At 32.1% G+C, this 18,073-nt stretch overlaps 1 protein-coding gene across 1 annotated transcript in view; it reads right to left on the bottom strand.

Annotated features, from left to right (window-relative positions):
* The window catches only part of LOC107584654 (electrogenic sodium bicarbonate cotransporter 1-like), a 57,713-nt gene that overhangs the window by 16,223 nt on the left and 23,417 nt on the right, over nt 1-18,073 (bottom strand). The window contains exons 5-16 of the mRNA XM_016271364.1: nt 13,774-13,934; nt 12,432-12,611; nt 10,790-10,885; nt 10,423-10,499; nt 7,897-8,054; nt 6,856-6,943; nt 6,609-6,763; nt 5,997-6,119; nt 4,545-4,719; nt 2,604-2,737; nt 2,305-2,441; nt 1,066-1,124 (exon numbers count right to left, since the gene is read on the bottom strand). Of these exons, the coding sequence (XP_016126850.1) occupies nt 1,066-1,124; nt 2,305-2,441; nt 2,604-2,737; nt 4,545-4,719; nt 5,997-6,119; nt 6,609-6,763; nt 6,856-6,943; nt 7,897-8,054; nt 10,423-10,499; nt 10,790-10,885; nt 12,432-12,611; nt 13,774-13,934 (1,543 nt within the window). The remainder of the gene's footprint in view (nt 1-1,065; nt 1,125-2,304; nt 2,442-2,603; nt 2,738-4,544; nt 4,720-5,996; nt 6,120-6,608; nt 6,764-6,855; nt 6,944-7,896; nt 8,055-10,422; nt 10,500-10,789; nt 10,886-12,431; nt 12,612-13,773; nt 13,935-18,073) is intronic.

Raw genomic sequence — 18,073 nt, forward strand, 5'->3', positions numbered from 1 at the left:
TTTATTTTATTATTTATTTTATGTTTCTCAAATAAAATAAAACAAATAACTTTCAAATATGAAAAAATTATTAATGTTAATGTAGTACTTTTATTATGTAACGCTCGGCCTTATCAGATGCATTACAATTATATTATTATAGAAAATAAATACAAACAGCATGTATAATAATTATACAAAATGTGTATTATATGATTTATAACAAAAGAGCTATAATAAAATTTACAAATCTGCATGAAGACTCAAAACTAATGATAAAACAGTTATTTGTCAAATGCAATACCCAACAACTGTGATCAGTATTTTTTTTTTTTAAGATTTAATAATTATAATTTTTTATATAAATGCATAAAAGGAAAAGTGAAATTTTTTAGATGCAGTCACCATCTCTTGTATCTTTTTTTTTGTTTTTTTTTTTGTAGTTCACTTACAATCATGTGCCGTATTTTTAAGCAAAGTAAGATATACAAAAAAAACAATAGGATTTGATCTCTAAAAAAATAAATAAAAAAATAAAAAAATAAATAATTTATTTGATTTATAACAAGACAGTTATAACAACTAAAAATTTATGTAAAAAAATAAAATATATATACCATACAGGATGGGCGCATTTTACATGTAAAAAAGAGGATGCAAAAATGTCTAAATCAAAAATGCCTAATAAAGAAAAGCTCATTAGTAAACTGCATGTAGTGCTGTTACATGCAATACTCAACAATCAAAATCAAACACATCACTGATCACTGACTAGAAATGCACTATAAACACCAGAATCGAAAGTGAAAACTATCATCTTTAAATCTGTAATCTCTAATTAGTGGAGATTAATGAAGATTTATGATGTTTTAATGAGTGCAGACTGGTAATATTCTACTGCATTTTTGGACGGATCAGTGATGGACTATTTTCCATTACAGCTGCCAAACCAAAAGATTATGTGTTGTATATGTGCAGTAACTTGTCAAAAATGGCAGTTTTTAATTTATCTGAGTGTACTGATGATGCATTGTGGGTATTTTAATAATTGAATAATGATCAACACAAACACACAGAGCATCTTACCTGTCCAGTGCTGTTCATCAGGACCTCCATCTTCTCCATGTACAGAGCTGAAATGTTGCCTTTTGAATCAAAGACACAAAAGATGAGTTTAGTTTTATATTAAACCTGATGTTGAATGTCAGTTTCTCACTCACTCATTTTCTTGATTACTATTTTGTCATGTTTTCTAATAAGAATATACAAGTCATGTGCAAAACTGAAAGAAAATGTAAAACATTCAAAGTAACAATTTGTCAATAGGGTAAAAAAAACGTTTAAATATTAAAATATTTTCTCTGAAAGAATTCATGTTAATATATTACTATTAGTATATTAATATATTTAAATAAATAAATAGCATGTGTACTAATTAAAAAAATGTGAACTATACGATGTGAATGACAAAATGTAAAATATTTAAACAAAATTACAATTTGTCAATAGCTTAAAAAACGTTTAAATATAATATTTTCTTTAAAAAAAGAATGAATGTTAATATATTACTATTAATAAATTTTTTATAAAAATAAATAAATAAACAAAAGAAAGAAAGAAATTGATCTGTAAAGTAAATCTGAAAGAAAACATAGCATGTATAATCATTTTTAAAAATGTGAATTATATATGAATGATAAAATACAAAATTCAAAAAAAGTAACCATTTGTCAATAGAGTAAAAAAAAGAATAAACTTTTAAATATTCAGATATTTCTCTGATATATATTTCTCTGAAAACAAGTATTTATGTTACTATATTACTACTATTACAAAAAATAAATATATAAAAAGCATGTATAAAAATTTGAAAAGAAATGTGAATGACATGATTTATAAAAAAGCTATAGTAAATGAAAATGTACCAGTCACCAATTAAAAATGCCTAACGAAGAAAAGCACATCAGGAAACTCTACTGTATGTTGCAGTGTTAAATGCAACATTAAATAATCAGAAATCAAACACAAAACATTTTCTTAATGAGTATTATGAGTTGTTTTCTAATAAGGATAGCAAAATCATGTGCATAATTGAAAGAAAATGTAAAACATTCAAACAAAGTAACAACTTATCAATAAAATTTCTTTTAAATATTAAGATATTTTCTCTGAAAACAAGCAATAATGTTAATCTATTATTATTATTGTAATATATCAATAGTAATAACATTAATAAAAATTTCATAAAGATTATATAAAAACTGATTATTTTTGGCACAAACACTTTTCTATCTGACTGTCTTCTTCACTCAGTCATCGTCTCACCGTCTGGAGGACTGCAGTGGCATCCGTACTGCGTGACCAGGTCTATGTTGAAGTCTGAGTTGATCGGATGATGGTGAGCCAGTTTGAGCATTTTCTTGAAGGAGAGTTCCAGGAAATGCTGCTTGTTTTTGGTCAAACTAAATATGACACATCAATACAGAAAGGAAGTATAAACTCTGTAGATTTACAGTCTGGGTTTGTGGATGGATCCCAATCCAAGCTGATGTTCAAACATCATTCTCTAACTAAATGTGAAACAGATAAGCTTTTGTATGCATCTGTGTGTACGTGACACCCACTTGCTGAAGTTAAAGAGCAGTCGCTCAAAGACGAGCACGGGTCCGGTGCTGCTCAGGATAGTCAGAGGTTGACCCGCAAACAGACAGAACACAACACCAGCCAACGCCGTCCCGACAAAACTCTCCAACACGCCCTGCACAGACAGACAAACACACAGATGTCAAGCGGAAAAACTAAAGCCAAGGCAGTGTATTTGAAGGCAATTTTTTAGTGAACTCTTATCAGATTTGAGCCCATATGTGACAACAGCTGCTTCTTGACGAGCACATTTCTGCCTGACGGTCAGATCTGAAAGCGCTTATTCAGACAAATGCCTGGAGTTTTCTCAGGTAAGCATCACTATTAAACTTAAGTGTGTAACTCGCATACAGTAAGAAAATCAATTTTCTGACAAGACATTTTCTGTTAAGTTTATGGGCATTTCCTTCAAGCCTCAAACACAACACAATACGATGTATAATTAAAATTATGAGTGAAACACCTGTAAAACAATTCATATGGAAAATCCCTTCGTATTAACACAGTACATTGGGCCTTATTCATACTGACTTTTTTAATAGTATAATGCATTATTACTATTATTATTATTATTAATAGAAGTTATATTAACAATAATAATAATTGACTTAATATTATAATTAATAATAATAATACTACATTTCAATTATATAATAAATAGAAATGAATGAATTATTATATTGTTGTTTTATTTTAATATATTTAATTTTTATTCATTTAGTGAACAATGAACCATTAAAATGATAAACAGCCTACAGATGGATGGGAAATGTATTATTAATGTGATTATTGTATTCATTCATTTATTGTATTAATTTAGAATAATCATCATAATAATAGTAATAATGCATTTAAAAATTAAATAATAATAATAATCTATTTAAATAAAATAAATAATAATAATAATAAAGCATTATTATTATATTTTAGTTTTATAATTATTATTATTATATTTTATTATTAAACTTTTTTTATTGTTTATTATTAATTCAATAATTCATTGAAACAATATATTTAAATAGGCCATAAATAATAATAATCTATTTAAACAGTAAATAATAATAATACTTAATAAAGTAACGGCTTTTTATCAATTGATTAATTAATTATTTATTAAACACTGATTTATTTTCTTGTTTTGCTCTCTCTACTGTTTCATAAACGCAATAACTGATAAATAATAATGATTTTACCCTTTTTTTACCATTTCTCGACTTAAACTGTCCAAAATCCAAAAACTCAAGGCTTGATAGTTCAGTTACTATCACAGCATATATAATTGTTTTTACATATTCAATATATTTACATATTTTCATCTTTAATGTTTTTTAAACATATGAGACAAAAAAAAAATCTATTCACCAACCTGCAACCTTCACCTAAAGCTTTAATATCTGAGGCAGGCTTTGTAGAGAAAGGCCAGAGGTCACGAGAAGGGACTTTTCCGACGTGTATTTACGTGATTTTATGTGTGTGTTAGTGTGTGTGTGTGCTCGTGTGTAATCTGAGGATATTTATAGCTGATCCTCCTTAGCCTGCGCCATATTCATGCACTGCTAAATATATGCGCAAACTCTCAGTCACTGCACATGTCTGAAAGTACAACGCACAATCCTGACACTATTTATACACACAGTTGTTCGAAGAAAAGTCACTCTCAGTATAGCACGGATCAAATCCCAACATGCAACATGTACATCTGTTTCCAAACAGCCGATCTAGGAGACACATGACATATATTTGACGTGACATGTTTAGTAATCAAGCAGCTATCTGTGGCCTTCAAATCCCCGGAGCCGTAAACACAATGTCAGCCAAATTTTATTTCCAGAAGCTCCCGAATAAACCTAGCTGAGCCAAACTGTCTGACACTAGTTCAGTACAAACTCACGACGGTCAGAAAAAGACTTGAAGTGTCAAACCTGCATGTTGTCAGTGGCGTCTCCCAGCAGCCCTCCGAAGGTGATGGCGTTTGTTACGGTTCCCAGGTAAATGAACAAGATGGCAGACAGAGACTGAATGTTGAGAGCGTCGTAAAAGTCACTCGCATAAAACGGGAGCTTCCTCTTGACGTCCAGAACGAGGCCGCCGCAAAACCTACGAGAGAAAGAGATCATTTTCTTACTGAAAAATGTTTTGGCAGGTAACCAAAAAAAACCAAAAAAACATTTGTTTTTCCTACACAATCGTATGGAAGCCCGTTTCCGCCACTGAATTAAAAATAAAACAAGGTAATTGTGACTTTTTATCTCACAATTCTGACTTTTTTTTTTCAGAATTGCGAGTTCATATCTCATAATTCTGACTTTATAACACACAATTGCGAGTTATAGTCAAAATTGCGAGTTATAAACTCAAAATTGCGAGAGAAAAGAAACTCAGAATTGTGACTTTATATCTCGAAATTCTGACTTTATTTCTCAGAATTGCAAGTTATAAAGTTGCAATTGTGAGAAAAAAAAGTCAGAATCGCAAGTTTATATCTCGCAATTCTAAGAAATAAAGTCAGAATTGCGAGATATAAAATCACAATTCTGACATTTTTTCTCGCAATTGCGAGTTCATATCTCGCAATTATGACTTTCTTTTTTTCTCACAATTGCGAGTTCATATCTCGCAATTATGACTTTATAGCTCGCAATTTTGAGAAAAAAAGTCATAATTGCGAGTTTATATCAAACAATTCTGAGGGGAAAAAAAGTCAGAATTGTGTGATAAAAAGTCGCAATTACCTTTTTTTATTTTATTTTTTTTTATTTAGTGGCAGAAATGGTCTTCCATAAAATTGTTCAAAATATTTTTTGGAAAGAAATTAATACTTTTATTCAGCAAATACAATTTAAATTGATCAAAAGTAACAGTAAAGACATTTATAATGTTACATTAGACTTTTATTTCAAACAAATGCTGTTCTTTTGAACTTTCTTTTCATCACAGAATCCTAATAATCCTACATTTTCAACATTAATAATCAAAAAAGTTTCTTGAGCAGCAAATCAGCATATTAGAATGATTTCTGAAGTATCATGTGACACTGAAGACTGGAGTAATGATGCTGAAAATTCAGCTTTGCATCACAGGAATAAATTAGATTTTATAATATATTCAAATTTAAAACGGTTATTTTAAATTGTAATAATATTTGACAATTTAACTGTTTTTACTGTATTTTTAATAAATACAGCCATGGTGAGCAGAAGAGACTTCTTTCAGAAAAATATTAAAAATCTTACCAAACCCAAACATATGAATGACCATGTAAATACAATAACTGCAATTTTCACAGTGCAGAAATAACAAAAAATCACTTGAACTGTGCTAGTAGTTAAACTAAGTGCTCATGAACATGTATTTGTGCTTATTCATATACCTACCTGCCAGTAAATTTGAGTTCATCGCCAACCGCGTGGCCACCGCCGCCGCCGCCTCCTGGACTCCCATCATGAGGAGCTCCGCCGTTCATCTGAAGACCTTCCCCTCCAGCAATAAAGTTTTTACTGAAAACACACACACATCTACTCAGGTTTTTGTTTTAATGTTACCCAATTTGATGATGCTGATTTCAAAAATATCAACAAAACAAAAGCAGTCAAATGTTAAATGTTTTGGTTTTAATGACAAATAGAAGTACTGCATGTATTGCAATGGAGTGGAAATCAGAATTAGGCATAAAATAATTTCTTCAGAATCATTAATAGATGTGAAAATCCTGAAATTGAACAAAGAGTTGTAATCTGGCTCAGATTCAGACAGGAATCGTGTCTCTGTATCAGTTTTTCTGCTGATTAAGGGATAAAACAAGACTTCATCACCTTACAAATGGTTGTCAAAAGCAAAAATGCTACAAAATGCATCATATTTTGTGAGAAAGGCTGACATGCACAAGCAAAACAGACACTATTTTTGGAACCAGAACCTCAAAATTAGTAACAAGCAAGTATTGGATTTCATTCAGCACATATAATGCAGGGCGGTGTGGTAAGTACCGTTTATCTGCAGACGGGATGGATTTAGGAGGTTCGATCCTGATATCAGGGTCCCATTCTCCTGGAGGAAGCACAATGACTTCATCCAGGAACTCATCAATGCCTGCCAGCAGGTCACCGCGGTCTTTCGCTTTATAAGCTATGTCATGAAACACCTGCAGGAGCCGAAAGCACACAGCGTTAGGCCACAGTTCACATATCACCGGAGGAACACATGCTAACACTGTTAGCATGCAAATAAACACACCTCATCAGACATGAGCGTGGCGATGGCACGTCCGATCTCATGGTATGATTTGGCCTTTCCTTTGGGCCCCAGCAGAATAAAAAGGAACCTACAAATACAAATAGATACTGTTATTACTATAGTAATGGATTTATGAATTGCACAGCTTTAAAGGAACACTTCACACAAAAATGATAATTTGCTGAAAATGTACTCACCCTCAGGTCATCCAAGATATAGATTAGCTTTTTTTTTTCTTCATCAGATTTGGATAAATTTAGCATCACATCACTTGCTCACCAGTGGATCCTCTGCAGTGAATGGGTGCCGTCAGAATGAGAGTCCAAACAGCTGATTAAAACATGACAATAATCCTCAAGTAATCCACACCACTCCAGTCCATCAGTTAATGTCTTGTGAAGTGAAAAGCTGCGTGTTTGTGAGAAGCAAATCCATCATTAAGGTGTTTTTAACTTCAAAACCATTGCTTCCTGCTAAAATACAGGTCATCGACTGATAACATTGCTTTCTCTACTGAAAAAGTCGTCTCGTCTGAATCAGGAGAGAAATATGCACAGATCAAGCACCGTTTACAAGCCAAAAAAAGTCCAAAGCAGTTACAAATACAACTATGTCAAAGTATTTTGATGTGAGAGGACAACAGGGGATGGACTAACACTTCCCCTGGAGGAAGTGTTATGGATTATGGACTATATTTTGGATAGAAGCGACGGTTTGAAGATAAAAACGTCTTAATGAAGGATTTGTTTTATTACAAACACACAGCTTTTTACTTCACAAGACATTAATTGATTGTCTGGAGTGGTGTGGATTACTTGAGGATTATTGTGATGTTTTTATCAGCTGTTTGGACTCTCATTCTGACGGCACCCATTCACTGCAGAGCATCCACTGGTGATCAAGTGATGTAATGCTACATTTCTCCAAATCTGATGAAGAAACAAACCCATCTACATCTTGGATGGCCTGAGGGTGAGTACATTTTCTGTAAATTTCCATTTTTGGGTGAACTATTCCTTTAATTACGGGTGAGCATGTTACCGTGTGGGAACAGGAACCTCGGTGAGTCCTCCTAACATGACGGCCTGCTGAAGACGCACAAATGCCACGAAGGGAGCGTCCAGAAAGTCCACCTCGCCGACCAGCACGTTTGACGCTTCTGCATCCCGTGGAACCTTCTTCATGAACTTATTATTCAACTAGAAAGAGAAACCATAAGAAAAAGTCACTAAATTAACTTGGTTAATAACAGGATAATAAATTGCTTGTGATGTTACTCATTCATAAATCACTTTGGATAAAAGCATCTGCTAAAAGACTAAATGTAAAGGCTATAAAACAATGACAACAGCCATATAAAAAGATAAAGAAATTATCGGAATAAACAAATTGAAATATTTAATATAGTAGCGTAACTGTAGGCTGTTAAATAAATCAATAAATATTTTAATATTTCAAAAATATTAAATATTCATGTATTTAAAATTACAATTATTTTTTGGTTTTAATATTTTCAGGTTTCGTTTTTTTTTTGTAATTTTGTTATGTGTATTTGATATTTTTTATGAGTTTTTGTTTCTGTCAAATATTTCTATTTCTACTTTATTTTAATTACAGTTTTAATTTTAGTAATTTCAATACTTCAACTTATGTTGTTTTTACATTTTAATTAAATTTTTGTTTACGCTTTTCATCTAATATTTATATTTACATTATCTCCGCTTTATATCAAATAATAAAAATGATTTGTAATAGTTTAATGTTTTATGTAACAATAACAACACTTTTCCAGACTCTTAATTTTAATGCATGCAGTAATATTTCTGTTGCATGCAGTCAGTTACCACAGAAAATAAATCATTTTGTAAAGCATAAAGTAACACATTTACAATGGAAGCATAAAGTTATTCAGCATATCTCACTATATATTATATGCTCTGACACATATTCAAATCTACTGTCTATTCCTTTCACATAAACACCATAAAAACAGAAAAAGCTACAACCAAGTACAATGATTTAATAAAGCATTTATCAAAAGAAGCAATAAGTTTCTTTATGAGATCATATTTATGAGGTCATATTTCAGTGGAATATAAAAGTCTGATAAGATTCAAGCAGTGTGCAAAGAAACAAGCTCACAACTAGCATAAACAAAAGCACTTCATTAGCGATAAACACTGGGATGACATACAGCCTGAACACACACAGACACAAGAGGCCTTGTGTGTGTGTGTGTGTGTGTGTGTAATGTTTGCGGTTTGGCTGATTTTCATCTGAGGTTATCAGTATAATTACTGCAGTAGTGTGAATTATACACAACAAGAGCTCTGTGCGATTGCCAAGGCTCTCCCGCTAATCCACAAATATTGACGCAACTGACGACAGCGGCTCAGTTTTGTCCTCGTGTGAAAGAGAGCCACTGAGTTTCAATTGTGTGCTACTGTGTTTGAAAAGGAGTTTCTTTTGTCCTTTTGCACTCATTCCCATCCTAGAGATGTCACACCCAGGGCTGAAGTCTTCCTAACCAAACTTCCCACCAGAGAAACAGGCATCAATCGTGTCTGGATATGAACGCTTGGTGGGAGAATCACACAAAACCTGATAAAAACACACCTGGCTCATATACAGTATCACTACAAAATACCACAAACCTGTCAAGAAAATGAAGCCTATTTTAAAACCATTAAGACATTACTTTCATTGCAATTAAGCACATTTGCCAATGATTCTCATTAGCATAATGCAAAAAAAAAAATTTGTTAAATTACGAAGCATGTATATTTTTATTTATTATAATATTAATTTAAATATCATTATTATAGGTGTTGTTGTTGTTATTTAAAATATTATATATAATAATATATCATTATAAAAGTAGTTTGAAGGCTAAATACCAAAATATAGTGGAGAACACTAACTTACATAACTGAGTTTAATTAAAAATCATGAAAAAATATAGGAAAATAATTAAAAATAAAATACAAAATACATAGAAATAAAAGAAGTATTATATTATAAATAATAAAATATATTATAGAAATATTATATATTTGTAATAATTGTTATCATATATATTAAATTATAATATTTTAAATAATTTAAATTTACATTATTATATTATTACATTGTCAAGCATTTATATATCATGGTAGTATTTGCTGATTTAATTTTTTTTTTTTAATAATTAAACAAATCTAATGAGAATAACCACTGAGAATAATAGGATTTATATTTATTTATATTATTATATTTATTAAAAAAAAAAAAGTAAAATGTCTGTATACACTGTAAAAAATGTCATGTTTAATTCAATGTGTGGCTTGCAGATTCTTTGTAAATATTTCTGAAATTTACTAACCATTTCTGAGTGAAAATTCAACATCTAATTAATTAATTCATTGTGTATCAGTAATTATATATTATATAAATATCTTATGTATGTATATATATATATATATTTTTTTTTTTTTCATGAGATCCACCCTGGACCAGTAATATTCTTCTTGCACATGTGGCTAAACTGTTAACACACATACATTTGCACAGAAACACACTTCACAGTACCTGGTCTTTCTCAGGTTTGTCTGAGAGATCGTTCAGGCTGTTGGAGGTCAGGTTACGATGCGCCGTGGTCGGACTACCTGTAGAGGTCACACAAGGTCGAAGGTTAAACATTGATCAGTTGCTCAAATGCTAAAACACTTTGTGGAAAACACAGAAACATCTACATCTCAATAGATTCATTTAGTAACTTTAGTTATTGTGCACATACAAAATTATTCATTTCTGTCTTTATCTGCAGATTTACAGTAGACTAGAGCTGCTCTTTTAAAGAGACTACAGGACAGACTACAGGATAATTCTCCATCTCTAGACTCACAGAGGAGCAAATCTAGCATGAATCAGTCTGAATCTTCAGCTACAGACTTACAGAGAAGTCCCATGCTGTTGCTTCTCTGCATCTGAATTTGCTCGTCAGGATCAAAGTTGGCAAAGCAAGGCACAGAGTGATCGAGAGGACTGCGCGCTTCACGCACACACACACACACACAGAAAGACAGGAAGACAGAGCGCATGCATGCCAATCAAGACACGTGGGAGGGACGAGAGACAGGGAAGAGAGAAAAGAAAGCATTAGAGCAGAGAAATCCAGTACAAATCTGCTTCAAAGAGCTGATTCAGAATTCAATTGGAGCATTAAATAAAAATGTAAATAGACATCATTTAGGAAAGCCAAGCACAGTTTGAAAAGAAGACAACAAAATCTTGTGAGAGAACAGAATATTTCTGAAACAGGAGAAACCTGGGGAAGCTTCGCAACGGCTGCTTTGAATCTAAGCTATACATATTTATAAATAATATATTTACACATTATTTTAAAAAAATCTTGAAAATTAAAAAAGAAATCATGAATATTAATAAATAGTTCAAGTTGAACTTAAATATTTGAATAAGTTAAATATCTGAATTTAATTAAAAATTATTTAAAATGTTGAAAAATAAAATAAAAAACAAAATTAAATTAAATTAAAAATTAAATAAAATATTAAATAAAATTCTAATGAACTTTCTTCCTTTTCATGAGAGTGGTTCATTTGTATAAAAAAAAAATCCACAACAATTCCCTAAATAAAAAGGATTTCAAATGCCATGCGTTTGCACAAGAGCGCATTTGATTATTCCCTCTGTTTGCATGTGCAGTACTTTAAAGACAGCCTTTTAGCATTATAACAAATACCTTGTTTCTAGAAAAAGCTACAATATAATGAAAACATCAGATCTATTGTCACGCTACATTTCTTGACATTCAGGCAACATTTCTAGAACTAGTTTCTAGTTCTTCAACATTAAAGTCAAAACAAGACACATTTCCTTTTTATAATGAGATGTTTTTCCATGTAATGAATCTGATGGTGAAATGCGTCTCTATACGGTAGCTGGGGGGAGGGGCTAAAAATAAGGCCTTGATGATGTCAGCAGAAAAGGAAAGTCATTTCAAAAGCAAAGTTTTTGATGGAGGATTATGATAACAAACATGTTGTTCTTTAAATAATGTGAACCAAAGAATCACAATAAGACCAAGTGCATTAACAAAGAAAAAAGGCTCAGTTTTGATTTCATGTTGAATTTAAGTTAGCTAGCTAACATGTATCAAAAAGTATCAAAAGTATCAAAAGTATCAACATGTTACTTTTATTTAGAAAAAGACTCTATCAGGAATTTCAGAAGTCAAAACATCTTCAGCATTAACATGTCTGGGGGTTTCTAAAGGTTTCTAGTTCATCCTGGGAGGGTCTGAGGTTTGACTGCTGTGAAAATATCAAAACCAACTGCATCTCATCAGCACATTTGATCACTTGTGAATTTGAAACATCAAAGTATTGCCAATTTTGCAATGTGCAAATCTGCTTGTTATTTTACCCACAAGGCATCTGCTATGAATGCAACCTCTTGTAAACCGAGCGAGAGACGCTGCTGATGGACGGATGATAGATGCTGGTGGTGAAAGCGAGAGGAGAGATGTGGAAAGCGATAGAGTGTAAGAGAGAGGGTTAATGTGGCAGCTGTGTTACCGTTCTCCTGGCTGCTGAACAGACGACTTGCACTCGACACGCTTTTGCCGATGTCTGCCAGCGAACGCAGGTTGGACTTCTTGGTCTGGTGGCGATGTTTCCGCAGCAGAGTGTACATGACCATCTCCTTCAGATCGGCCTTTAGCTGCCCGCTCTCAATCTGACTGTCAGTGATCATTTCTGAAAGACAGAGACTCTCATCAGGCATCTACTGGTGCTTTAAGCAGGGTTTCTGATGATTTCCGGTTTAAAGCAGCTTTTATTAAATTACATTTATGACCAAATAAAGGAAAAAATGGAATGTAAAATAAATAGGAATAAATGGAAGGGGACACAATGATATGTTATTAAACTTAAAAAATAATATAAAAAAATAAAATTAAAATAAATTTAGCACTTAACTAAGAATTTTGCTACAAGAAGGAAGACAAAATTCCAATTATTCTTCATTTTTTTGCACATTTATTTCACTAAAACAAAAATAAATCATAAATACTTTTTTAAAAAACTGTAGAAAACACAAATTTATATAAGTGAGTTTAATTTAAAAAAATGTAATTCTAGGAAAATAATTACAAATTATTAAAAATTTTGAAAAATAAAAGTACTTAACTAAGAATTTCGCTACGACGAAGAAAGACATAAAAATGCCAATTATTCTTTTTTCCTTTTGGTTTGCAAATTTATTTTACACTAAAAAATAAAATAAAAAAAACAGTAGAAAACACTCTAATTTACATAATTGAGTTTAATTAAAAATAACAAATGATAAAAAATATAAATTTCAATTTTGTTTGAAATAAAAGTCTAATGTAACATTATAAATGTCTTTACTGTTACTTTTGATCAATTTAAATTGTATTTGCTGAATAAAAGTATTAATTTCTTTCCAAAAAATATTTTGAACAATTGTATGGAAGACCAATTTTTATCATTTGTTCAATACAAATATTGAAAAAAAAGTTTATCATTGAATAATTTCACTTCAAGAAAGATGCTAAAAATGCCACTTCATCTTTTTTCATTTTTATGGGACTATTTCATTTATATGAACAACCTGAAACAACTGATTCCCTAAAATATTAAATAAAAAGTTTTTTTTTATTGATTATTTCCTCAGCTTGCTTGACTGTAAACTTGCATGTATAGTGAGTTAAAAATATGTCATGTATGTAATTGTCATTTTTTAAGACCTGCAAAAACCCAGTTTAAGGAACCTAGAAACTAAAACACTGGTTTGAATATTTTTTTAACCTCTAAAGAACCCCATACAGCCATAAATGGTTCTTGAAGAACCTTTATTTCTAAGAGTGCTGGATCATGTGCTGAAGAGCAGTTTTACCGACGATCTGCTGAAGTGAGTTGGCCTCCATGTCCAGCTTGATGGTTCCTTTCTCGATGCAGTTTTTCAGCTGGAAGAGTGAGTGTAGAGACAGTGTGGCTACATGAGGTTTACTCCACCGTTCTCCACCCTTCTCCACCTTCTCCTCAAACTTTATCCATCTGAGAAAAACACACACAACACACATAAACGTACTGACAGCAACTAAACAATATTTAAAGCACTGAAGTGACTTCCGTTCACTTTTTAAAAATACCATGAAAATACCATGTTTTTGGGGCATGTACCACATGATAATGTCATGTTTTCTGATGTGTACATTGGGAATATCACCTCTTTTGAACATTTAGCATCATAATACCATGCATTTTGGGCATGCACCATTATAATACCACGGTTTTACCATGGTGCAGATGAAAACGTTTTTGGCATGTTCTATGGTAAAGCCATGTTTCTATGTTAATTTTGGTCATCTACTATGGTGTACCATTCTTTGAAGTATGATTTTCTGAATGTTTTTTGAAAGAAATTAATATTTGTATTTAGCAAAGATGCATTAAACTGATCAAAAGTGACAGTAAAAACATTTATAATGTTACAAAAGATTTCTATCTCAAATAAATGCTTTTTTAACTTTCTATTTATCAAAGAATCCTGAAATATTTAGTTTTCACAAAAACATGAAACGGCACAACTGTTTTCAACATTGATAATAATCAGAAATGTTTCTTGAGCAGCAAATCAGCATATTAGAATGATTTCTGAAGATCATGTGACACTGAAGACTGGAGGAATGATGCTGGAAATCCAGCTTTGATCACAGGAATAAATTACATTTGAAACCATATTCAAATAGAACACAGTTATTTTTAATTGTAATAACATTTCACAATATTACTGATTTTACTGTGTTTTTGATCAAATAAATGCAGCCTCGGTGAGAAGAAGAGACTCTTTCAAAAACATTTAAAAATCTTACCGACCCAAAACTTGAACAGTGATTTACATGAATACTGTAAACATTGATTATCATGCTTTTACCATCTCTGTACCATAGTACCACCACAGTAATGTTTTGTAATGTATTTTATGCTTGCAATGACATATGCATAGTATAACACATTTTATGAAGACCTTATATTTGCCTTTCTGCCAACTAACTGAAAGCTTTCTGATGTAAAAAAGAATGAAAATGATTCAAAGCTTCTTAAAGCTCTGCTGCCGTGTTATCAGTTTACCCATGTCTGCTTGAGCGAGCATCTGTCTCAGAGAAACAATACCTAAGCACACAGATATCCTTTAGAGCTCTGTAATCTTGTGCAGAAAGGCTGTTGAGCTGAGTTTAGCCAAGCGTGCGTATGGCATTCGAGACAAAAGTGATACACGCACACACACACACACACACACACACACACAGCGGCCTGTGGTTTTGATATGTTACCTGAGACACAGGTGAACCCAGAAACCCATGAGGACTCTGGGAACTCTAGCTTTGTGCATCCACACACATGCACACGTGTTAAACACAGGGCTCTTTGTTTGCAAATGGATTCATTTTTAACATGATCCATGTAGCTCTTAACATGTAAATCTGGAACATGCAAATCCAAAGAAAGAAAGAGTATATAGTCGCTGCATGAAAGGAGCACCATTTGCACCATCAAATGTTTGTCCACAGCATTTGATGACGTGAACTAAACACAAAAACCTGCTATTGACTGTTATGTGCACTTAAATTGAAAATTAATCTAAAACATATTCAATTAAATATAGTATTTTATGCTGCATTTGCATTTTAATTTGATGTATTTGCATGTCTGTGCAATTTATCAAAAAATAATTAAATAACTATAAATAAAACAAAACAGGATAATCTATCCATGTGAGTTTTTATCACTATTTCCCTCAAAACAATAAGTGAAATGTTAGTTTAAATAAAGAAAGAAAGAAAGAAATCTGTCATGATAAAATGTGCACTGGTTTTCACTTCATTTCGAATGCTTGTTCTACTAACATTTAACATTGGTCATTTATTTTTCACGTTGGACAAGATTAGTCAAATATAACATATCCAAATCATGTTCCACCCTGTCGATTATGAATTTTAAAAAATCAACTTTAGAAAATGTCACCCGTTTCATAGAATGATGCATAAACATGATTTAACTGTTAAATAAAAGTTTCATTTAGACTCAATCACTAGTTAGCAAGACCTATGTGTGTGTGTTTATGTGTGTGCTGGTCAGTCGATATGTTCACGACAGGAAAAGACCTGCAGCTCATCCGTCACTCAATACACACAGGAAATCAAAACTACTTGGACCAGATGAAAGCTGCTTTGTCTGCTAGCTCTCACGTCTTTCCCCGGTTGCTTTGTCTCTCTTGCTATTTGAACCAAACTGGCCCAAGATCAACCGTATAACTCAGCCAGAATAGTAAATAATCACAATTTCCAGTTTGGAATGTGGGTCAATCTCAATCTCAAATGTGAGAGTAAAAAGTAGTTTTTTGGTGGAGCGTACTATTCCTGAAAGTGATGAAAAAATGTTAGCATGCACCTCTCCGTTAGATCACATGCATTTTGCTTTTGTGTTATTTGTTGCGGATTTCTGCTTGACCCTTATCCTGGAGTGCAAACGCTTATCTAATAGCATACGTGAGCGGCGCATGCAGTCAGGAATGTGTGAAATCCTAAGAACAGTCAAGTGGCACACCAAAATCATGAGCACCTGGCAAATGACGCGAGTGTTGTTTTAGCAGAGGTCTCCCCCCTTGAAGCCTGCGTTTCTGACCTACATATCCGTCTGAGGACAAAACAGCTGAAAAAAAATATTGGCTGAAGTTAGCCGAGATCTGGAAATAATTTTTGGTGAACTGAACTGAACAGGGACAGTTTTGTCTGCTGTTGAGCTTTTTATAGCTGAATCTAATTTGTTCTTAGTTGACACATTTTGCTTTATTGAATCGAATCAACACTGAACTGACTGGAGCTGAATAAGGACAATTTTCTTCAGTAGAGCTGCTTATAGCTGAACCGGATTCGTTCATAATGAATGAATTTACACTGGTATTGAACTGAACTGAATCAAAACTGAATTGACTCAAGCTGAATAACGACTCAATTGTCTTTCAGAGCTGCTTTACAGCAGAAATTGAATTTGTCTCATATTTGACGAAGTTTATTCCATATTAAAGCGCTATAAATGTGATTTAACTGTTTCTGCAATAGAAAGATATGAACCGTAAAAGCAGCATGATAACATGATATTCTGAATTAAGACAAGCTTGCATCCCAATTTGCTTATATTTGGCCTAAATAGTATGCGAGATTAGAATTTTTTAATACTAAGGAACAATGTGTGAAAAATATTTTTCTTCTCCTATGACAGTGGAAGATTGACAGTTTACATTGCAGGGGTCATGCTATAGATTTATTATTATTATTTTAATATGTTCCTTGAGGTTCACTTATAATAAAGGTTAATAAAGGTTTTTGCACAATATTTATATTAGGGCAGCGTATTGACACAAACTTCACGATTCGATTCTGATTCACAAGCTTGCAAGTCAATTCAATATTGATTATTTTGGATGTATATTAGGTACAGTACATGGCAAATTTTCTTAAGGATTTGTAAAATATACATGGAAGTCTACTGAAGGTTAAAATTAACTCATTAACTGAATACAAAAACTGATGAAACTCGATGAAGTTTTTATAATAATAAAGTTATTATACTAACTTTACAATTACATAATTATATTTCTACTCCAATTCATCTTTTGAAATATAAACATTTAAATTTGATTTAAAAATAAATTAAACCCAGCCCTTATACATACAGACATATATATATATATATATATATGTGTGTGTACAGTATCTCACAGAAGTGAGCATTTTTGTGAATATTTTATTATATCTTTTCATGTGACAACACTGAAGAAATTACACTTTGCTACAATGTAAAGTAGTGAGTGTACAGCTTGTATAACAGAGTAAATTTGTTGTCCCCTCAAAATAACTCAACACACAGCCATTAAAATCAAACACACCTGAACCAGCTAATCAAGGTGTTCAGGGTTGCTTGATAATTACAGACAGGTGTGCTGGAGCAGGGTTGGAACTAAAGTCTGCAGGACGGTAGCTCTCCAGGAGCAGGGTTGGACACCCCTGCTGTATATGTAACCCTGGACCACAAAACCAGTCATTTTTTTAAGGTAGAAAATTAACAAAATATCTTCATGGAACATGATCTTTACTTGATATCCTAATGATTTTTGGCATAAAAGAAAAATC

Source organism: Sinocyclocheilus grahami, unplaced genomic scaffold (assembly GCF_001515645.1).
Source record: "Sinocyclocheilus grahami isolate Dianchi unplaced genomic scaffold, SAMN03320097.WGS_v1.1 scaffold61.1, whole genome shotgun sequence".
NCBI classification, from domain to species: domain Eukaryota; kingdom Metazoa; phylum Chordata; class Actinopteri; order Cypriniformes; family Cyprinidae; genus Sinocyclocheilus; species Sinocyclocheilus grahami.